The 24,098-nt window shown below is 40.1% G+C and overlaps 1 protein-coding gene across 4 annotated transcripts in view; it reads left to right on the forward strand.

Annotated features, from left to right (window-relative positions):
- Positions 1-24,098, forward strand: part of grik5 (glutamate receptor, ionotropic, kainate 5) — a 105,870-nt gene that overhangs the window by 77,640 nt on the left and 4,132 nt on the right. For 2 of the 4 annotated variants that reach the window (XM_061717162.1, XM_061717163.1), the window contains exons 9-22: positions 4,140-4,318; positions 4,997-5,050; positions 5,829-5,987; positions 6,405-6,557; positions 9,095-9,175; positions 9,523-9,627; positions 11,919-12,026; positions 14,848-15,051; positions 15,932-16,045; positions 16,587-16,696; positions 16,946-17,119; positions 19,746-19,911; positions 20,776-21,001; positions 23,088-23,216. In XM_061717162.1, the coding sequence (XP_061573146.1) occupies positions 4,140-4,318; positions 4,997-5,050; positions 5,829-5,987; positions 6,405-6,557; positions 9,095-9,175; positions 9,523-9,627; positions 11,919-12,026; positions 14,848-15,051; positions 15,932-16,045; positions 16,587-16,696; positions 16,946-17,119; positions 19,746-19,911; positions 20,776-21,001; positions 23,088-23,216 (1,962 nt within the window). The remainder of the gene's footprint in view (positions 1-4,139; positions 4,319-4,996; positions 5,051-5,828; positions 5,988-6,404; positions 6,558-9,094; positions 9,176-9,522; positions 9,628-11,918; positions 12,027-14,847; positions 15,052-15,931; positions 16,046-16,586; positions 16,697-16,945; positions 17,120-19,745; positions 19,912-20,775; positions 21,002-23,087; positions 23,217-24,098) is intronic. The other 2 variants (XM_061717164.1, XM_061717165.1) reach the window with 1 other exon arrangement.

Consider the following 24,098-nt stretch of genomic DNA (forward strand, 5'->3'; position numbering starts at 1 on the left):
TCAATTCAATTTAATTGGTGTAGTTTAGTAGCATTTATTATTCTTTTAGAGCAGTGATTTGGGGGCTCCAAAGACTGAATGTGGTGATAGATTTATAGTTAAAAAGGTGGCGTTGAATTGATATCTTTTTTATCGTCATTTTTATCATTATTGGGATAAATGCCAGAAATTATCGTGATACATTTTTTAGTCCATACCGCCCATCCCTACTTTACACACATGACTGCACCTCCACTAATAACAGCATGATTAAATACGCAGATGACACGACCATCCTTGGCCCATCAGAGGAGGAGATAAGTCTTCATACAGAGAACTGGTGAAATGCATCACAAGACAACAGACAAGAGAGGACAACATCCTTGTTCTTAACATAGGAAAAACTAAAAAACTGATCCTGGACTTCTGAAGAAAAGCCAGCTCTCTGCACCCTCTCTCCATCAAGGGAATCGAGGTGGAAAGGACGAACAGCTTCAAGTTCCTGAGTCTTCATATTGCGGAAAACCTCAGCTGGGTAAAAAACACTGCAACAATGATGAAAGGCGCTCAGCAGAGGCTGTACTTCATCAGGCTGCTGCAGAAGGCCGGACTTATGGCTAAACCGCTCACCCAAGCCTACAGAAGGCTCATTAAAAGCCTCCTCACCAGCAGGATCACAGTGTAGTATGGCAACATCACACTGGCTCAGAGCAAGTCGCTGCAGCGGGTCATCAAGACTGCAGAGAGGGTCACTGTCTCTGATCTCCCCTCCATAGACAGCATATATACCCAGCACTGTAGGAGGAAAGCACAGAGCATCCTCAGGGACAAATACTATCTATCGCATGGTCTGTTCAGGCGGGTGGACTCAGTCTATAACCTGAGACACCACAGGCCAGTGAGCATCAGCACTCACAAGACCCGTTTCCACAAGAGCTTTTTCCTCTGTCAGGCTGGTGGCGATGAACATTAAAGAGAGAAAAAAGTACCTCATACATACTCGGTTGAAAAATGCAGTATAGTATTTATTTATTTTCTATTAAGTATTATTAAGTATTTATTTATGTATATATATTATTTCCAAATTGTTTACACCTCCCAATATTTGATTTTGTTTTTTATATAGTCCATTGTATAATACTACTACTCTTAAATGTCGTATATTTGTATATAGGCCTTCTCGTGTTCAAGCTATTCAGAGAAACACACAAGAATTCCAATGTACCTGTACTTAAACATAAGGAGCCCGGCAAGGGCCAGTGGGTAAAAAATAAATAGCTGATAAAAATCTGTATGCACGGTTTATCAAATTGTACTCACAGTTTTTGCAATCCATGCGTGCACATTGCTCATGGACATCACTTGAGACGCATGCGCAGTGACGTGCGGTCATGGCCTCACCTGTCATCAGGGAAAGAATGTAAATTGAAAAAAAATATTAAATGGTTATATTTATCCAGTGATTTGGACTATAAAGTTATTTTTAATCTAACTTTTCCAGTTTCAGATGATTTTTTAAAATATAAAATCACTGAGAAGACACGGTGCAGACAGTGAGCCCGCAGCCAGAAGAGCCTCACCATGGATTGCGCAATGAGGCTAACTGTGCTGGCATGCTATGCAGTGAGACCGCATTGCCGCCTCTCTCTCTGTATGTCTCTATTAAGATGTTCAAACAGTTTTGCCATTTGACTTAAATATCCATAGTTTAGGTGATGTATATAATCTACAGTTTTTGGTAACGCGTTTCTTGTGCTGCTGAGCAATCATAAAACAGCTGCGCAGTGAGTGAGGCACGCAGTGAGGCACGCAGTTCTCCTGCCTCACGGTAGGGGGCAGTCGTGATCACAGTGATTTCACTCCTCGGCTGCAGAATAATAATAAGAAAACTACAATCTACAGTCACCGGTGATAAGTCAAGTGCCGCCATGCGTTAATTTTTTCCACTTGTCTGACCTTACTTTAAAAAATGAGGACTTCATTTATAAGTGAAGGTAAGAACATAATATTTCTTTTAATAAAATGTGCTTTTTTGTGTGCTACAGTTTGTATGTGTAAACAAAGCTGATTATGAAACTTTAAACATAATCTGTTAACTTCTGCCAATCAAATAGTGAATAAACTTTCTTCTTGTAAATCCTATCGTGATGAAGTCACCAGCCACCAGCCTATATATATATATATATATATATATATATATATATATATATATATATATATATATATATACCGGTATGTATATATATATATATGTATGTATGTATGTATGTATGTATGTATGTATGTATATATGTATATGTGTATATATATATATATATATATATATATATATATATATATATATATATATATATATATATATATATATATGCTTTGGGAAAGGGGAAAAAAAGGGATTTAGTATACTTTTCTGGGACCTGAGTATTTGTAGCAGCCTTGCACTAAGCATAGTGCACCACAAATAAAACATGTCATAAAAAAAGAAAAGAAAATAACGTCTTTCAGGTTGGTACGTGCCAACTTAACATACACATGAATGCCAGCGCTTAAGATTTCCCAGGAGAAACTACTTTTCCCAGGAGAAGTGTATCCTGGAGACTTTGTGGGTGTACAGTATACACTAGTATAACATAATGCATTAAGATGATGATGCACTTGAACCAGTACTTATATAGTTCTCACACATGATTAATGTATGATAAAGAAGCCCAGCTAATGAAATTTTAGCTGGGTTGTTCTTTCTGACAAACGTATAGACAACCTCTTCAAAAGTATTTTGTTTTATGTGAAGAGAGGGTGTCCACGGGTCTATTTTGATTCACATAAACATTTTATGGATCAAATTCTAATATTTTGGAGAGGGAAAAAAACTGAGTCCAAGCACATGATGGGATATATACAATCTAATGGGATTACTAAAACAGATAATTAAACATGTGAACTCAATGAAATCACATTTGTGTGTAAGTAGCCTTGCATTAGTCTTTATGCGTGATAAATAAGCTGTTTTGTTCACAACTACTTTGAAAAAAAAAGAAACTTGGCAGATTAGTCTGGGTGTGAACCGAAGTAGCCTAAGCTGTGACAATTCATGCAGAGCCATAGTATAAATGGATATCAAAGCTATTGTAAGTCTTTTTTTTTAATCACAGCTGAGATGTTTCAGCTGAAATATAAAGCACAATGTTTACGTCACGATCTCACCACTTGTTCCTGGCTCGTGGCCTCACCGTGCCGTAGTAGACTCTTAGTCATCCTGTTCATGGGAAACCTCAAAGGCCTAAATCCAGACAACTGGACTTGGTTCTCGAAGACGTTTCACGGTCCATCCAGACGGCTTCTTCAGTTCAAACCTACTGGTGGGGAGTTTCAAGATGCCATCATTATAATTCTTCCTGCTTTTATTATATTAATAATTTCAAAAATGGCTCAGCTGAGCACATATTCATCCAAGCTCAAGAACAGTCGAAGAGATTGGCAGAGACATACAGTATGTTGTACTCACATTGTTTTTAAGCAGACCTGAGTGATCTTAACAGCTTATTACTGTGAATTGTAACTTGATAATTGTAAGAAGTGAACTATGAAATTGTTTCAGGTCTCATAAAGTAGAAAGCTAAACTTAAATGAATCACCTCTTTAAATGGCAGCTGGCATTTGCTGAAAGCTCCTTTTATATTAGTGAGTAGTAAACTGTATACCACCTGTCTGCATTTCATGTTGAGGTACTCTGCAGCTGCTTTTCTGATATTAGGAGCTTTACTCTTTCTTTTTAGGTAGCCTTTTACTTACCTTTCACAGTTTTTGAACACCTTACAGAGATAACAAATGGCTAGCCCTTGGTAAATGCATTCACACCAAAGCAATGTCATGCTGCCATGATGAGTGTGTTTGCTTGAGTATCTTTCAGCATAATACATTCACTTGGCTGAAAAAGGAGGGGAAAAAAAATCACAGATGAAAAGTATTAATATAAATGCACTTTCCTTTTCCTGGAGATTGAGACAAACCATGCTTTGCAAAATAAAACAAATATATCACAATCTCAGGATAAATCAAGGTTTCCATTGGCCCTGAAAAGCTTACATGATAGAAATATGAGTCACGTCTACTGATAGACACTCATATGCAACGCGGCTCTGCTTTTGTCTGTCCCTCAGGCCTCCTCAGACTGGAGGAACTGGTCCGCCGCTTCCTTATCTCGCGGGAGACGCTGTCAGTCAGGATGCTGGATGACAACCTAGACCCAACGCCGCTCCTGAAGGAGATCCGTGACGACAAAGTGGCCACCATCATCATTGACGCTAATGCTTCTGTTTCCTATCTCATCCTCAAGAAGGTCAGGTCACCAGCATCAATACATTTTTCAGAACCTCCCACACCTTTTTGGATTTTGAGTTACAAACAGAATGACTCATGGGGATTTGCTTTTTTCTCTGTTATGTACCTAGTTGGAACATTCAGGTTTCAGTCTCCTGAAAAGCTTACCATTTGTAAAGTAAAGAAAAACAACAACCCACTCAAGGATCCACAGGCAACACATTTAATGTGGAAGTGAATTATTTCTATACTGTGCCCTCCAGAGCTACATGGGAGCGAAATCTATGCATGTCCGCCTTTTCATTGTTTTAAAAGTTCTTGAAAAAGAACATCTTTTGTTGGGATGGGATGCAGATGTTGCTCTGACTTGCTCTGAGTCATTTTAATGCCAGTACCCAACAACAGTGAGTCACGGTTTAAAGGGGATGTTTTCACATGGAGTGCCTGTTTGCCCACAATAGGATGCTCTTGTGTTGGTCCAGTGATGTAAAACTGTGATTAACACATGTTTCCTCTTCTTCTCCTTCACACTCTCCCCATCTTTGCCCCCCAACTGTCCCCTTGCTTTGTTCTTCTCAGCTAACGCTCCCTCTCTCGCCATCAATCTTACTCCGTCCTCTTATTCTCTCTATCCACATTCATGTCCCACCTGCCTCCTATTTATTTTCTCTTTTTATTCCTTCTCTTTGCCCTACAGGCATCAGAGCTGGGGATGACATCAGCATTTTATAAGTACATCCTCACCACCATGGTAAGAGCATACCAATTCTTCACCTTCATCTCCTCTGTCGCATGCTCCTTCATCTTCACTTGTTCCATCCCTCCGCTCCTCCTCCTCTGTCTCAGTGCGAGCGAGCAAAGGTGCTAAGGCGGAGAAGGTGTATGATAAGGGGAGGTAGAGAGAGGTGACAGCGAAGAAAGGGAGAGCAGATGAAAGATGGAAGAAGGGAAGCAAGGTTCTGAGAAAAAAACATGTTGTTTAAAGATGTGTATGTTCAGGGGTGGATGGCTAAAAAGGAAAAAAAAAAACGAATCTGGGGTGAAGGTGATGACAGATGTGATGCGCACTCTTTCCTCTGCCATCGCTCTGTGCTTCCAGGCTTTTCCTCTGCCTCCTTGATATACACTACTCCCTTCCCCTTCTAGTATTTGAATTAATGTGTCACTGCGTGTCTGATTTTAATTTTTTCCGCTCTCTGCCCCCAGAACGTGATGTACTCTTGTGCTTTAGATGGACTTTTATTATATCACTCTCCAAAGTTATTCCAGTCCTTTTCATCAACTTCTCCATACCCTTATGACGGTTTCTCTCTTTTGCATGTTTCGTAGCCTGTATCCTTTCTTTGCCGCTCTCCATCATATATTAGATATTGTCACTGGCAGGAGCCTCTATTTTGCTTTATTGCACTCCTCTTTGTGCAGCCATTTCCCTCCCTTCTGCGTTTAATACTGTCAACATTGTCACTCACCTGAATTTCCTGTCTGCCACTGCAAACCCCCGCCTCTATCCTCCTCCCCTGCTTCTCCAGGATTTCCCCCTATTGAGACTGGATGACATTGTGGATGAGCAGTCCAACATTGTGGGTTTCTCCATGTTTAACACCACCCATCCCTTCTATTTGGAGTTCATCAGGAGCTTGAACCTCTCATGGAGGGAGGGCTGCGATCTAACCTACCCCGGCCCTGCGGTTAGTGTCTTGGACTCACATCCTTGGACTCACTTGCACTCATGCATTCAAATTATCTGGAGTAAAGCTCCATTTTTAAAGCTTTGTTAAAATGCCAAATAATATTAAGCGGCTTACTTCCTCACTCAGATAGATGGAGCACTTACAAAGATTCAGCTAATCTCTTGCTTGTATTTAACAGGTATTGATGTAACTGTCTGTGTTTTTTTTCCTGCTTGTTTATTCATTTCTAATGTCTTTTCTTTCTTCTCGTCTCCTCCCCTCCCTCCATCCCTATTATCCTTTTCAACCGCCATTGTTTGCACCTCCCTCCTCATTACATCTCCTCCCTTGCCTCCTTTCCTGTCTCCCCATGTTTCCATCCATCCATCCCGCCCTTCTCCCCCCCTCCCTCCTCCACACCTTCTCTTTGCGCAGCTCTCGTCGGCACTCATGTTTGATGCCGTACACGTGGTGGTGGGAGCGGTGAGGGAACTGAACCGCAGTCAGGAAATTGGAGTGAAGCCGCTCAGCTGCACCTCACCTCAGATCTGGCAACACGGCACCAGCCTCATGAATTATCTGCGCATGGTAAATGCTTCATAAGTATGCACGTGTAAAGTATGTCTTGTTGTATTATGTATGTAAACTCATGAAGTAAACATGACCTCGGACACACAGACTTTTGGGTGCACATGATCCAAATAGGTTTTACTCTGTGATTTCAGTGATTTCAGTTTCAAAATAAAACCAACAAAGGAACAGCTTTGGCATCACTTGTGGCATCACACATGTTTCACAGCCTGAAAACCTTTTTATTAATCGTCCTCACATTCTTTAGTGGGTGTGTTTTGCAGTTGTCATTTGTGGATTTTGAGACATCACCTTTTTCAGCTTCAGTTTTTTGTACATGTAGCTGGAGGAGGCAGTCAGGAGATGAGAAGCATCCCTGGTGGTCATCAAGTTTGCGTTCTGCTCAGAAATCATTATGATGCTTAATCTCTTCATCTTATAGATTCTCCCCTTTCTACACTTGTCAATGTTTAGCTTTAGTACTGAAGGATGGATCTGACCCCATTCCCCGCTCCATCATCGTCAAAGGTGGTTGAGATTAAACAGTGTGGCTTTACAGGTTGTTCTAGTTCACAATCATGATGCTAAGCATAAAGGCATGGTGAAAAGGAACATACATCGATGAAATGAAGATGCAATCTGTAGCTGAAAAACTTGGGTGTTTTAAAAAAAAAGGTGATAAGATGTTGTAGGAGGATATACTGAAGCCACATTTATAAAACTGTCAGATATTTGTCACAAAGACTAAAGAGCCCTTAACTGACTGGCCAAGAAAAACCAACAATACTTACGACGGAACATGAAAACATCACAGAATCTCAGGAAAAATGAAACAACATATTTAAGAAAAATTAAGACAGGATTTGATTGTGCAGTAAAATAACCTTTTCATCAAACACCTTTGTGGTCTTTGGGCAACAAATAACCGAAACCCTTGCTGAGCATGATAAGCCTGAGTCACGAGGAAGCACACTGCTGAGAGGTCTGTAAACACTGTAGGATACCTGTTGAAATAATTTATGTGAATATAAGTTCTTGCAGTTTATTTGAAAACAAATGCATGCAAATACCCACACAGTGCACTGATGGATTCTACCTGAAATGCTCAGAGCCTCAGTGTATAATAACCATAATAGATTTAACATATGCTCATTCGATGAGCAACAGTGCATTAATGAACACTTGGTTAAAGTTGCTAAATCAATAGTTGCTTCTCAACAGATGTAGTTGCTCATGAAATTTGTGCCTTTATATCTTTGACATTTGCTCAGTGTAGCCAGATGCGTCACGATTGTTTTTACATTAAACTTCTGATGCAGAATTTTATGATGAGGATGCAAGAAAGACTTTCTTCTGATGCCTCTTCTTCGAAGGTCGTGTTTATGCAGATCTCAGTTGATAGTAGAGCAGTGCCTTATCACTCCACCGTCTGCCAGATCCTCCTGAAAGTCTGTCACAGTAAGACAGGGTAATCTACCAAGTCGTTCGCTTAGAAAGTTTTCCTGAGTTTCATCGTAATGCTTGAATTTTTAACTGCCAGTTACATTACAGAACTTTCTGCCGTCCTCTCATGGCCTTCTCATACTTTGGGAGCATTGTCTTTGGTTTCCTGACTGCAAGGCAGCTGATTAAGATGCGATAAATGGTAATTAGTTTAAACCTTTGGAATTGGTTCACCTGATTCAGGAATAATCATGAAGTCCTCTTTGCCCTAACAAGACAATCATTTTACTCTACTGGGTTTGATTGTGCAAAACAATAACCATTGTGTGGAAATTCTTAACAGAATATGTCATTATTTTGCTATTTGGAGGTCTGCTCATCTTCTGGCCACTTAACTGTTGACTGCCTAAATGTTTGTATGCACCTGCAAATCATTCAGCAAGTAATATTTAATATTTCAGCTTTATTAGATGTTTATTTCTCAAAAACAGGATTGTACTTCACCTTAACATGAGTAGTTGTTTTCATTGTGTGATTTAGGTCCTTTTTGTTTTTAAATGCTTTAAACAAAATGTCTGAAGGGACTCTGTCAGCTGAAACTCAATTGAAACAGCAAAAGACAGTGTGCTGCTTTACAGTTGAATGGATGAAATATGGCATTTCAATACATCTTTTCTGGGAAATTTGATGAGTATTCCTAAAATCCATAGTTTAAAAAAAATGACAGAACAGAAAGACTCTGCCCTGCCTTAAAATAGCTTGTTTAATTTGAGCGTGTATAATTATAAAGATAAGAGAAAAGTAGAAATCCACACAGTTCAGAACGACCAGCAAAATCAAATGACTTAGCACAAGCGTGACTGATTGATCTATTTTCATTGACTTATTGGTAAATGAAAACATGTGCAAGCACACCGTGAATCATCTTCGTCCTGTGTCGCACGTAACCTCTGTCTCTTGTCGTTCTTTGTCATCTCCCATTTCTGGTCAGCTGCTTCGCTCATCGACGACTTGTTGTCAAGGCAGCCTTGAGTCCCATCTCTCATTGCCCGCAGCCCATCTGTCCGACATCTGTCTTTGTTAGTCAACATCATGGTGTGCTCCATCTCCAGCCTTCTGCCATTCATCATAGTTCCTGCAAACTGTGCCAGCACCTGGGTTTTGGAGTGGCCCCGCTGAGCTGTGATGTGCAGGTCTGAGTCTTGTTAGAGATGTCGACTCTCTTTGCTGCTCCGTCTGAGCCTCTCCATCACTCACTTTCTCCAGTTGATCCAGAACTGATCATCCTTGTCGAGTCCAGCTTTACCCGCTGTCTCTGTCCTTTTCTGTCTTTTTCTCCTGATGACTGTTGTGTCTGTCTAATAAAAATAGATACAAAGGAAGGGATGTTTAGTTTTAGTTTTCTTAATCAGCAGATTCCTCATATTGATTGTAATGCTGCCTCTTTTCACTGTTTCTACATACAGTATTCCTCCTGTCTCTCATTTTTCTTCTTTTCTGCCAGCGCTGTGTAATCTGATCTCCTCCTTCTGCCCGCCAGGTCGAGTACGACGGCCTGACGGGGCGAGTGGAGTTTAACAGCAAAGGTCAGAGAACCAACTACACCCTGCGGATCCTGGAGAAGCACAGAGGAGGTCACAAAGAGGTCGGGAGTTACCTGTTGTTGTTACTGTGTAGTAACCCCCTTCAAAACATCCTTAGGCTTTGGGTCAGTTTCAGGTCACCCGTCTGATTACACGAAACCAGGGAAAACATGAAACACTGACGTCAGCCTGACCCCAGCTCCCCTTCCTGATGGTAGCCAGATCTGTTCATGGTGAAGCTGACGCGTGCTTCACCTGACAGCCCTTTAGTGTACCCTGTCAGCAGATGTGGGTCATGTGTCAGGTCCAAATATGTCTTTACATCTGATTTACCTGAAGGCTACAAGAGGATATTAGCTGCTCTTTCACTTGTTAGTTGCTCTTAAAATCCAACTTGCCTTTTTAGCTTTTTTATTTTATGGACTTTCTATATTTCATAGTCTCTTAATTCAGACTTTTTATAATATAAAACAATGAAACTGGATGTATTTTTTTGTATTTACATTAATACATTCAATTTCACACCTCCTGATTGTTGAGTAAGTGATCCATAAGGCAAGGCATGTTTATTTCTGTAGCACAATTCAACCACAAGGTGATTCAAAGTGCTTTACAAAGACATTAAAACATCAATAAAGATTGATAACATTTCTCTGGATTCTTTATGACATTTATTTGAGGTTTCTCTTGTACATGACTGGATTTTATTGAGACTCTGAACTGGAACAGGAAGTTTCATCAGGACTTGTAGTAGACACAATCTGAGCCTAAGTGCTTCTGGCTGTTAGTTTGCTGCTTTCAAAGCGTTGAACTCATACTCTGACAGCGGCACGTCAAGGAGCCAATTGAAGAGTAAAACTCAGTTTGGGTCTGAGCACGTCTAAGCTTGGATGATGAACCAGTATCGTGACTTGGATGCCTCTAACCACAATCAGTATCAGTCAAGACATGAGGCCACTCTGTGATGGTAGAGGTTTATTTTCATTACTCAAGTGACAGTGAAGGTTTATTTTCATTAATAAAGTGATGATGGAGGTGTGTTTTATTTAAAAACTATGGATTTTTATCCTTTGACTGTCAAGCCTTTGCTCAGACACAATCCTTGGGTTTCACTTTATAATATGGCGTTTATATAAATATATAGCATGTCCTCAGTAAAGGTGGGATTTGATCAATCCTGATACCATTATTGATTCTGCTTATTTATGCAATTCTTTATTGATTCACTTATCATTTCCAGACCAAGTTTTGAAATGAAAAGAAATATCCTTTCAAAGCTTTTTGGCAACTACTTTTTGAAAAGAATTTTCAAGACCAAAGAACAAAACAATTGAGACACTTTTTACAAACTCTTTAATTATTTTGCTGAACTACATCCTCCAGGATAAAGAAGCATAACAGACTGAAATGTTCGGAAAGATTTAGCGTTTAAAAACTGTTGTTTCAACGAAGCATTAAGTGTTCACGTCACTGCAGGTGACGTTCCTCAGCTGGACGACATACTTTCTCTCATTTTCCCTCTTGTGTGTGGCTTCCAGAGCTCTGCTCTCGCCCTGCTGACTTCAATATACAAAAATGCCTCTTCCTTTAAAACTAAACTTTAACTCTGTGGAGAGTTTAGTTTTAGTAATTAACATTTTAACTCTCCCTACCTCTTTGTTCAGCGACATGCCCACTGTAGCCAGGCAAAGGTGGTTCGCAGATAAAAGAGCACTCTTAAATGTCAGGGCAGGATAAAGGATGTTGGTGAAAAGCCGTGATTCTTTCTGCAGAGCCATTACCTCTCCTCTGACCTACTGAAAGATGTGCAGTAATATCCCAAAGACATGCCTCTGTGAACTGATGATCCACCCTGCACATTGGTTAGGTCATAATCACACACTTATATTCCTAAGTGACTTTACTTTCACCATAAAATGGAAATAAATATGCTGTTATGCAATTTCCTGAAAGGTGTGAGTCAAGGAAAAGCAACACAGCAATAAAACTGCTGATCATGGATGCTTCCCATTACTGTCTTTGCAATCTTGTACCCAGTTCATTGCTCTGCTTCTAAATAGGATTTTTTCCCCCCTTTATTATTATTAATGGTGTTGAGTGCTGCAAGTAAGTTAATGGCTCCAGTGGGAAAAATAATGTCAATATGCATATGCTGTATGGAACAGTATGGATAGCAAAGTATTGCATTTGAAAAAACGTACAGGTATTTGAATGAAAAGATACTCAGTCAGGATTAATATACTAACTGTTGCAGTCGGGCCTCTGGCCTGCTGCAAAACAAAAACAGCTCAACAGTACATTATTTATCTCACAGTAGTCATTGATTTTTCTCTTGCTTTGCCTTCTCTATTAGATCGGGATCTGGTACTCCAACAACACCTTGGCAATGAACTCCACCAGTCTGGATATTAATGTCTCAGAGACGCTGGCAAACAAGACTCTCATCGTCACCACCATTCTGGTAAGGTCGCAGTCACTGTAAATGCTGGCAAGTGTGGAGTTTTTTTTGGGGGGGGCGGTTTGTTTCTGCTACACAGGCTTTGCCGGAGCTCATGCTGTGTTTTTGTCTCTTTCTGGTAATTTAGCTGTCACTGTAACTGTCATCTAAACTGACAGAGAACTGAGAAGGATGTGTTACAGAAATGAAACCAAATCCAAGTCTTCCGATAATATCTTTATTTCCTTTAGCTCTGTATGTGTTTTACATCACCATTATCATAAAATCAATGAATGTCTTTCACCATATTGATCCTTCATTTTCATCGGTGTTTTGAAAATTATAATTCTAATAGCCTTAAATTTTGCTGTGGTACATCATTGCAAAGTATATAGATAGATAACCCGGCATTAGGAAAATCAGTTAAATATGTCTGTTTTTTCTTTGATGGTAGCAAGCAGATGTTATACTGAGAAGAAAAAAGCTTTTATGCCCTTTTTTTCTCCTAAAGCTGTGGATAAGTTACCTTTTTTTGTGGTGGAGGAATTCAGGCCATACTAAATGAAGATGGTTTTAGAAATCACTGCTTTTTTAATGTTTACAAAGCTCTTCTCCTGTCTTGGATCAGTCAGTTAAGTCCTGCACTATTTTGGTGGCCGCATGGCTGCAGCTCACTGTTACACTGTGCCAACATGACTCTTCTCTAAGTTCATTGGCTGGTAAGCATTTACTGGATGAAGCTCGTCATCATTCTTGAAGAGAGAGATAGAAAATCAGCGCAGCTGAAAATAACTCTGTGTCCTCTGCTCAGGGGCATTATTAGTAGCTGCTAAAACAAAGATCTTGAAATCTTTAGTTTTTCTATGACAGCTGCATCACACTCTCAGTGTCCACGACACTGTCATCTGCAGCACACCAAGCTCACACTCAAGGCCTCCAATTTACCATCCTGCTGTACTGTATGCGCCCTGCTACTCCCTTTTTTGCGGTTTGCAAAATATCTATATCCATTTATGGTCGGTCTGTAGTGTGAAGAGTGTGAAGCAAATCCTGCTGCTATGAAATACAGAGAAACCAGATCATATATGACTCGTACTTTACAGTAATCGTCCTATTATATGTAATGATTATTTTTGAGCTGTATGTGTGATTGAGATAAATGTGATCTACACTTTATTTTGTCCTGTGACCCGGGCTATTTAATTCAGATTCAGAGCTGCAGTCCAAGATTTCCTAATCTATTGTCTCCTATGTCCCTCCTCATAGTCCAGCCGGCTGTATTTTAACGCCATTAATATATATGAAAAGCTGTATTTCTCAAGTATTTCTCATTATGTAAATGAGGGCTCGCCCTCAATGATTTTCGAGTTTAAATAAAGATATATATATATTATGTGTGCACCTTGAATAGTAACAGTTCAACTATAAATTAGATAATCAGTTTCTAAAAACATGAAAAATTGTATACAAATAAGACTTTGGGAATACATTTGAATGAGCTGCACCAAATAGCTTTACATGTAAAATCAATTTTGTATTCACAGATTTTGTTTTTGATTAACTGCAAAAAAGTTTTTTTTTTATAGCACTTTGTCTTTAATGACTAGGAAATCCCAGCTCATAATTGAATAGAGGTAGACTAGTGCAGGTTAATGGCAGATTTTTATCGTACTTAAAAATGTGTATATACCGCAATTAATGCTATAATTTGTTCCTTTTAAACTTACAAAATGATTACAGGAAGATTTATTGCTCCACTGCTTTGATATTACAGCTGTTACTCTCATGCTCCCCTTGAACCCATTCTCCATTAAGTATATCAGTATATTAACGGAGATTGAGAACCTCCCACATATGACCTGGGCGTGTCCACAGCTGGAAGAATGGTGGAAGGACGTAGAACATACACTCAAGGAAGTACACCCTCTAGAGTCCTCCTTGGTAATTACTCAAATCTTCGGTTCAACTCTGTATGCTCAGCTGATTTCTTTGGGCTGGCCATGACGGCCGCAAAAAAGTGTATTCTGTCGAAATGGATAGCTGATGACCCCCTTAATTACTCTCATTGGGCAAATGAACTTAATTACTGTGTGCCCTTAGGAAAGATCACATATAATGTAAGAGGTAACCACCAGAGATTCTTACAAAAATGGCAAGCTTGGATTCACTTCCTAGAAACATAATCGGGTAAAGCTGTACTGTACCACCTTTTTTTCTGTTTGTTTGTTTGTTGTTATCTATCTCTTTGTTTTACTCATGAAAATGTGTGTGTGGGTACACGTACATTACGTTTGTGTGAGTGCCTATTTGAACGTGTTTGTGTGTGTACAACAAATCTGTGCATGAGTCTATATGTGTGTGAACACGGGTACACCAGGACTCGTATTATTATTATTTTCATATGTTGCTTTATTTGCTTCATTTTTGTTCTCTGCGTTATCTCGTAACGTTAAAAGTTCAATAAAAAAGTATACCCAAAAAAGTACATCACCTTTTACATCAGCACAATAATTTGCAAATGGGAACTTGATCTTATTCCAGATGTATTAAAAAAATTGTTTAACTTGAAGATTGATGTAAAAATTTATTTGCCTTGTTGTGAAGAATTAGTTGCAAAAATGAATGTCACTGCAGTAAATATGAAACTGTTGAGCTGATAATAGTTTAACCATTTTTCTTTTCACAGCATTTAAAATGAACTATTACAGTATCTTGACTGGAAAAACAAAAAGGGCAAAGTCTCAAAAATGTCAACTAATTGATTTAATCTTGTCCTTAAACTGTGCTAAAACTGGACATTGAAAGTTCTTTGATTGAAACGCTTCATCTTCCCCCTTGTGTGCAGGAGAACCCATATCTGATGCGTAAAGACAATTACCAAGATTTCCAGGGCAATGACCAGTATGAGGGCTTCTGCGTTGACATGCTGAGGGAACTGGCAGACATCTTGAAATTCTCCTTCAAGATCAAGCTGGTGGATGATGGGCTGTACGGGGCCCCGGAGCCCAACGGCTCATGGACCGGCATGGTTGGAGAGCTGATCAACAGGGTGAGCTCTTTACACAACACAAAGGGCCGTGTATGCATGTTCTAACCAGTGTCAAACAGAAAAGTATTGCGAACGCACAACCACCCTCCCACACACACACATGCACGTTTGCATTTTAGCCCCAAACCACAACTCTGGTGTAGCTTTCTATGTCTCAAATTGCCCTCGAAGGAGACTAAGACTCTTTATCTCGCACAAAAGCCGACTTGATAATTCCCCAAAAGAGTGGTAGAACTGCTTAAACCCGCCGTCACCATCTTTCCATGTAGTAGCCCGCTCTTACTCCCCCCCCCCCACCCAGGCCTTCGCTTGCCGTCACAGACATTGGTTGAGGAAGGCTAATGAGAACCCCTCTCTGCTTAATTACCATACGGTATACTTCAATTACCAGACTGCGGTCCCTATGTGGGGCCTGCCACACTGGGGCTCTCCCAGCTACCCATGCTTTCTCTGCCTCCCCGCCCTCCCCACTGCCTGATCACTCAGCTCTAATTAGTGGCCCGTGTTCATCAATTAGCTTTTAATGGAAAAGATGGAGGGGAGGCAGAACGACCAGGGACCTGCAGGTTTTAAACAGGTGGAAAGACCAACCACCCAGAGCTTACTTTCAATTAGCCTCATTTGTATGGTGGCTAAATACTGTGAATACGTGTGAGACAAAGTGCAAGCCTGTGTGTTTTATTAAGTATTTTTGCAGACGCACCATCAAACTTTTAATGCTTTATACCCAGAATCAACGTTCTTTGCAGTGTGCAGCATCAGTTGCCTTTTCTATTTCAGACTTTTTGGCCTTTTCCTCCATGACTCACCTTCACTACATCTATCTCCCTCCTGCCCTCGCTGCTGTCTATCCCTCTATCTATCGCTGTCTATCCTCCAGAAAGCAGACCTGGCAGTAGCAGGCTTCACCATCACATCAGAAAGAGAGAAAGTTATCGACTTCTCTAAGCCGTTCATGACCCTGGGGATCAGCATCTTGTACAGAGTTCAACTGGTGAGAGTGTTATCTCAGGCTGTAGGGTACCTGCTGGGTGATACTCTTCAGATCTTGTGGTGGATTTAATATTTTTTTTCTAAGCCTGTTTTTTAAACCGACGGTCTCCTACATAAGGGAATGACTTATTCTAGTTAAAATGAAGCAGGCTGTTTAATGCAAAAGAGCTGATCTCTTTTTTTTTCCGAAGCAGATGATTGTAGTTGTGGAGTGCACTGCGCTCTGCATCCTCTCAGTCCGCACTGAAGTTTAGAAGTCTGATTTATTTTGTCCTGAAAGTCAGAGCTCTGTAACTGGGTAACAGAGGCAGCTTTACATTGCTAATGAGGTTTTGGTTCTAAGCCAAGTGTGGTTCAGCAGAAGGCATTGTGGAAGAAGGCTTTTATGGATTGAAGCAGTAGAGTATCAAAGCACTGCAGACATTGTACCAAAGTGCTGTGAAGGACGCTGCCCTCCTGTGGTGCAACAAGGACACCTTTTTTTGTTGTTGTTGTTTGCCCATCTTTTAACATCTCCCTCTTTTCTTCCTTTTTTATGCTAGGGTCGGAAGCCAGGTTACTTCTCTTTCCTTGATCCTTTCTCTCCAGCTGTCTGGCTCTTCATGTTACTCGCCTACCTGGCAGTCAGTTGCGTGCTCTTCCTGGCAGCAAGGTCAGTACATTACATCACACGTTGTACAGATTGTATGGAGATCACATCTCGGCTCTATTGCCATTTATCTTTCTGAGCCCACATCTCCTATCACATATTGATATATATTTTCCTACTCTATAAGTCTCCCACTGGCAGTTTGACAGGGGTTGCATGACTGATCGGCATGGATTATATAACAGATGTGCATCACTGTGATATAGTTTGTCCTGGAGGTTCCTTCACTCACCTTCCTGTTTCCACCCCCAGGTTAAGTCCTTACGAGTGGTACAACCCTCACCCATGTCTGCGAGAACGCAGAGACATGCTCGAGAACCAGTACACTTTGGGAAACAGTCTGTGGTTCCCTGTCGGGGGCTTCATGCAGCAGGGATCTGAAATAATGCCCAGAGCCTTGTCTACCAGATGTGTCAGTGGCGTGTGGTAAGCTGCAACGCAAATAAGCTGTGCTCTTGTGCCTGCCACCCCCCTCCGTTCACACATGTGTTGCATACATTGTCTCGTCAACCGTGTGTTTGACCTTCAGTTTTTTTGAAAGACTGGAGTTATGAAATGAAGAAGGTTGCATTTACATTCATCTGCTGAAGGGAAGTTTTCACTGTGCACTTTCAAAATAGGAGTTTCAGACATTTGGGGTTTGTGGTGTGAGTGGTTCTGTAAGCTAATGAGGGAGAAGCAGTCAGCGTGCTTTCAAGAAATTTAATTGCTTTATTGATTCAAAACGCTTGAATAGAAACCAACTGGATATCTTTTCTGATTCTTTCAGCTACAGCCAAAGAGCCTTCCACTGTTCAAATTGAATGGCTGTGCAAATAACCACCTTAGGGGTCATTAAGAGTCACGAGCATTTCATTTATCCACCCAGATGATGTCTGGACTCTCGAGTGAGTCAAATATGCATTTCTGCAAAGAAATCTGAAAAGAATAACAGGTGCAACAATACAATACTGACGCTCGATATGTGGTTAGAGAAGCTTTAACCATAGATTTTATACAGACAAGGCATTCCAAAACAGAAATATTTAACCATTTTTAAAAAGTTTAATGCAGCAAAAATGCACAGACCTCCATATGTGGTAGAAGAAACAACCACTTTGCCAACACATGGTCCAAGACAGGGAGACCAGCTGTTCAGGTGAAGAATCATCAATACACCTGCTTCCAAAAGACATGAAAAGCCTTTTTTTTTTACACACAACTACCTGGAGAGTCTTTGTGTGAAGCATCTTTTCAAAAATATAGTAGTGGTGGCTGGTTGGACTGCACAACAATGCAACAATGCCAAAAGTCTGCAGTCAAAATTAATGTGTGTGCTACATGAGGCTCCCTAACAGTTGATCATGGTGGCTTTTGCACATTTTCACGTATTTAAATTGGCCACCATAATTTTCAAACAAGAGGTAAGCGACATGTATGCAGAGAGAAATTAAACTGAAACCACTACCGTAAATCAGCTCTAACTGTATTAGTGGCCTAATGTGGTTATTTTTTTCTTGAGTTAGAGTCAGGATGCTTTCTGGATAAATTTGTCAATAAAATAAAATTTTATCTTGCAGATGCTTGTGTTTTTAGAAACAGCTCGTCTGGAAAATTTAAAGTCTCCATTGTCTGTGTGATAACAGCACTTCTTAAACTAGTTCAACTGGCTTCATATGAAAGGTCATACATCTCTCTCCAGGAGGCTTCATCTCATTCATTCGGCTTAATTTTGCACTTTAATTCCATGTTAAGCCCGTAAACGCATTTCACTTCATTATCTCATTAGTCAATGTTGAGCATGTGACTCTCTATGTGCTAATAAACCATCAAAAAGCTAAATTAGTCATGAGGACGTTATGGAAATAAGACAAGTCAGACAAGTTTTTATGTCCTATTAAATTGCATCTCTGGAGGTGATCTCTATAAAGATGTCACATGTGAGATAATTTACGCTTTATGATTTCCTCATACACTTGAGATGTTACCATGGCAATTACCTGCCTGCCATCATTATTTCAAAGAGTTGTTTTAAAGGACACGTCAATGAAAGCTGAATGTAGAAAGCAATAGACATAAATATTAATGAAGGCAGTAATGGAAATGGTGTTTCTGTAAACATTCAAATAACATGGCAATCTTAGTGATAAAAGCAATTATATTAGCTTTTATAAAATATATGGCTTCATTAAACATGTGGTATCTATCTTGAATAATGAGATTCAGCATTTAGATTTCAGGCATTTGTCTGTCACGTGCCGTTCTGAGACATGCTGAGTAAGATATAAAAATCACTATAAGAGCTTCAAAGATGAGGACAAGGGGAGCAAATCATGCCGTGGTGAGTGTCACAGGGACAGTAATAAGTACAGTGTGTACATGATGTTCTTCTCCGTGAAAAGTGAAAGGATATTAAGAGGCTTCAAGGCTATGGGGGTAGCGTATCTCAGATAACATGTAGTTTAATTTGAACTATCTGTCAAGGTGTGGATGAGTAGGGCCCAGATGCAGGGGACGGAGGCGGCAGGATTTCCAAGAAAAACATGATTTAATTAAACAAAAACCAACGTGGCTGCTCACCAGGATTGCAAAAGACATGAGCCTAATCATGACAAATACCCGTAACCCTGTCATGGCACATGGAGGGCTGAGCAGCAGGGAGGTGCTTGATGAGACAGAGGTGCAGACGATCAGGGCAGATGGGAACAAGGGAAGTCAAGACAAAACTAAAACACGAGGACATGGGATTTCAAAATAAAACAGGATGTAAATACAAAAACCCTGACAAAACCGTGACATAAGCCGAAAACCGTGACAGTATCTTACACTTTGCCAGGCGGATTTAAGAGAATATTTGATTTTTAATCAGATTCTCAGCATGAAAAACTATGTTGAATTGACAGTTGTTTCTTTTGCTGGATTATAATCCTTAATTAGAATTTTAGTTTGTGAGGAAACTGACATAAATATTAATGAGTGCAAACTGTATCAGTTTCCCATGCACGGATTTTCCATTGTGCAAAATATGTTCATGTGCCAGATATTTTTTTCCTCTCTTGTTTCCTACTCATAGGTGGGCGTTCACTCTGATCATCATCTCCTCTTACACGGCCAATCTGGCGGCCTTCCTGACCGTCCAGAGGATGGAGGTTCCCATCGAGTCTCCGGACGACTTGGCTGATCAGACCAACATCGAGTATGGTACCATTCATGGAGGGAGCACCATGACTTTCTTCATGGTACAGCACACCATGGCAGCTTAAACCTGGATTCAGTCTTATGTGTTTTTTTTATTGTGTTCCCATTTAAATGTACAAATCTCCCACGAGTGAACCTTTGTCATCATATTTGTTACAATGTCTCCGTGGCCGTTCTGCTGGCTGGTGGTCTTAAGTGGCTGTTTGCCTGTGTTTTGCTTCAGGCATCCGTGTCGACATCTGCGTTTGTCATAGTGTGTTATGTCTATGCGTGTAGGTGTGTTAGCCTGTGGGAACGTGTGTAGGTGATGCTCAAAAAAAGTATTTGTTTATTTGTGTGCCAGCATGGGAAATGGCTCAGTGCGGAGTGGTGTTTGTTTGCGTTGAGGCTATAAGAAAGCATCGTCTGTGTTTGCCCACATAAGCTGATTCCTTTGCTACAGTACATTACTCCACTCAATGCCTACACACAAAACACACCCGCTTTATTACACACTGATGTCACCCTCTCTGCTCTTTTCCTTTGTTCTCACATTTACAGACAACATGTAATTGTACATTTAAAACACTTAATCCTTTCTTTTCGGAGCCTGCCATATTTTCCTCACAGCTTAACCATCTCCTGAGTGCTGATTTAGCCTCATGTGTATAAAGGATGATGCATCATGTTTATTTTTTTACAAATAATCCCTGATGTTGGACCACTTTGCTTTCCCTCTTTCCCCCCTGCGCTTGTATTCCCATTCGCCAAAGATATTAAGTGCTGTTTTTTTTTCTCTAGGATTCCTCCTTTTTGTTTCAGACTGTTCTTTGTTTTCATGCTCATTTAAAGGAAGATTAAAGGGACGCTCATAAAAAAAAACAGAGGTCAATTAGCATTGTTGTGTCCTTCCCATTTCTCTGCAGAACTCGCGGTACCAGACGTACCAGCGCATGTGGAACTACATGTACTCCAAGCAACCCAGTGTATTTGTGAAAAGCACAGAGGAGGGTATCGCCCGTGTGGTCAACTCCAAGTACGCCTTTCTGATGGAGAGCACCATGAACGAGTACCATCGCGGTCTCAACTGTAATCTCACTCAGATCGGAGGTCTGCTGGACACCAAGGGCTACGGCATTGGCATGCCACTGGGTAATCATTTCATAAACACAGAAAACTTTGCGTAACAACTGCAAGGCACAACATTATGCTCATTTACAAATGTAAAATTTAAATTTGATCACACACTTAAAAAGGGGCAGCTCTTTGAGTTGAGCCAGAGGTAGAAGGTTTCGGAGAATTGTCTTAAACCGGAGAGAGTAACTCTCTGCACAGTACAACTACAGTATCTCAAGGGAAAAAAAAGTAATTAAAAAGCATTATATAAAATATGTATAAAGCATATTTGTATAAACCACTATTAGTTAAGAAAACTGTATTTGACTGTATATGTATAAACTCTAGGTATAATAATTGTGAAAAACTAGATGCGTTGGTTCAGTTCATTAAATTCAAAAATCGATATCATAGCTGTGTTTTTTTAAAATGTTTTTATAGCATTATAGTACGCAAAAATACACATAAAATATGTCGTATAAACTGTTGGTGGAAACCAAAATAATAATTCAATAATCATAATCATATATCCTGGACGTTAAACTGACTGGAGGTAAAGTTATGAAGTTTAAATGTTCTTTTATGTTTTTGAGCAGCGTATCGAGGTCATGTGTGCTCTTGTGTTAAATGAATAGACTGTAAGAACAACAGATGAAGCATTAGGTCACATGATCCGTTTTTTTGGTACTGAGCGCAGCTAGGTTGCTCGGAAGCTGGCGGGAACCCACTCAGGCTGACCAAGGCTGGGTAAAAATGTTTCTGCTCTGAAGTTAAACATTTAAACGTGCAAGTATGTGGAAGTTGACTCGCATTTGCAGCCAACCTCTAGCGGCCAGTCGAGGAACTGCAACAAATCTTAGTTCTGCATGAACCTCAATCCGGAAGTTAGATGGGTGCCGCTTGGTCATATCAGTTTCTTTGGTTCATCATCTCCTGGGTTCTGACTTTGCACTCCCCCCAAAAAATTGGGAGAAAAAAGAAGTGACGAGTGAAGCAATCATAAAAACACCAACAAATGAAAAATGGATTGTTAAACAAAAATGCACACACTTTGAAAAATGAGTTCTCGAGCAAATCTGTGAAAAGATTTCAAAAGAGTCATAAATATCAGTGGGGATTTTCTCAGGCTCCAAAGTGGTTGTTTTTTTCAGGCTTCAGCACCTAAGCTGACCTGCTTCGACTGACGTGTCATTAACAACCTTGAGCAGAACATGATCCAGCTGTTATGCTCGCTGTCTCTATCTTCAGTTCATGGACGGGGAGTCTTTACAGGGGTAAAGAGCGAAACAGAGAGAGAGACATTTATATAAAATGCTGCAGGAGTAAAAAAAGACATGCGTTCACACTTATCTCTGACTATGCGGATATTTCAGTTTACTTAAACAAGCATGACATTTTCCAATTCCTTTCATGGGAGTGATATAATTGATACCTTTCAATTATAAAGCTTCAGGCAGGAGATGAGTGGTCTGCAGAGACTTGGCACAAACTAGAGGATGGAAAAAAAAGCAAGCGTATTATCCTAAAGTAAATAAAACACAGTTTTACAGTTAGATATATTCCTGACTGAACAGTGACTCTCCAAAGAAGATAAAATGTGAAGAAATAGTTATACATACACACTTTAATTTTGTTTTGTATTATCAAGATTATTTGCAGTTTGGAATAAACTCATCCTGCTGACCCCATTTTCTAACGAAGCTTACCTCCATCTTTAGATCAAATTCTTATAAACTCCACAGAGCAAGTGATGATGTTTCTATACAGAGCTTCTCCATCTCCATGGCTGCGTATCACTATGATGTTGTTAAATAACATTTGAAATGCCCGATAAAATGTCCTTTAAAAGCCTCCCGGTATACTGTTGTGTATTTAGTTCCTGACATTATTTGATTTGTGTAGCTGCAGCTACTGCACCACTGTCTGTTTCCCTGGTTTATCTCACTAATCTCGCCACCACATCACTTGTATCCACTTCAAGGCTGCAACAGCATTTTTTTTTAATCTTTTACTCCGGTGTGGGCTCTCATACCCCCGCCCCCCTCGGGTTTGAAATAGCCTCCCTTTTGAGCTGCACCTTGTTCACCACTGGCTCTTATCTTGCTTCCCTGTCATCTGGCAGGATCTCCGTTCAGAGATGAGATCACACTGGCCATCCTCCAGCTGCAGGAGAATAACAGACTGGAGATACTGAAGAGGAGGTGGTGGGAGGGGGGCCAATGTCCCAAAGAGGAGGACCACCGTGCCAAGGGTGAGTAGACTGTCTCCTCTCCCACCTCCTCTCTAATGTCCCCAGTAATGGTCTCCTCACGCTCTGCTACAGTGCAGCTAATGGCTGATGCCTAACCCCGTGTCCCTGTGAAAGGTGCTCAGCACAAGCCTCTTCCCCAAATGTAGTCTGTTTGTCTCATGCGTTGTGTAAGGTGAATGTTGCTGGAGGTAGTGTGTTTACAAATGTGTGTGTATGCGTTTGTATCCGTATGGAAGACAAAGATGATGAAAATGCCTTTTAAATTTATGTCTGAAGAGATTATGCTTAAAATATGGGTTTACTAACCAAATATGTCATGAAAAGGTTTGTGCAGATTTCGGTACAATTTATTGAGACCATTGTGGAGTCAAATGATTCTGTATTTTAAACCATTAGACACTTTCAAGATATATATGGTGCAAAACACTGATGAGATGTGTCACTGCAGGCACAGAGAAACTCAGACATTTAGTGCAAACTGTGGCTCAAAATATGATCCTAAAATACGATCCTGCTTGTTACATAATGCCGCATGACAGGGTTTTTGTCAGAAACAATTTTTTCCCACTTCACTCTGTCTTTTATAATACGTTTACATCATGAAAGGAAAATATATGTGAAAGACTGAAAAATGGTAATTTACTTTTCGAGATAATTAGATGAGATTGCCTACTACTCTTATGTTTGAATTTTGTGAGAAAATAAATTTGGGAGTTAACTCATATTTCTGTCATTAAAGCCAAACAAGCTGTTATAAATCAGGTTAAGGAAAGCATTTATAACCTATCTGGCAGCCAGCTATCACTGCATAGGTTTATTCAAGCCATCAATTTCTGTAAAAAAGATGCAAATTTAGAAGAAAAAGGGTTATTAATATAAATA

Source organism: Cololabis saira, chromosome 3 (genome assembly GCF_033807715.1).
Source record: "Cololabis saira isolate AMF1-May2022 chromosome 3, fColSai1.1, whole genome shotgun sequence".
NCBI classification, from domain to species: Eukaryota; Metazoa; Chordata; class Actinopteri; order Beloniformes; family Belonidae; genus Cololabis; species Cololabis saira.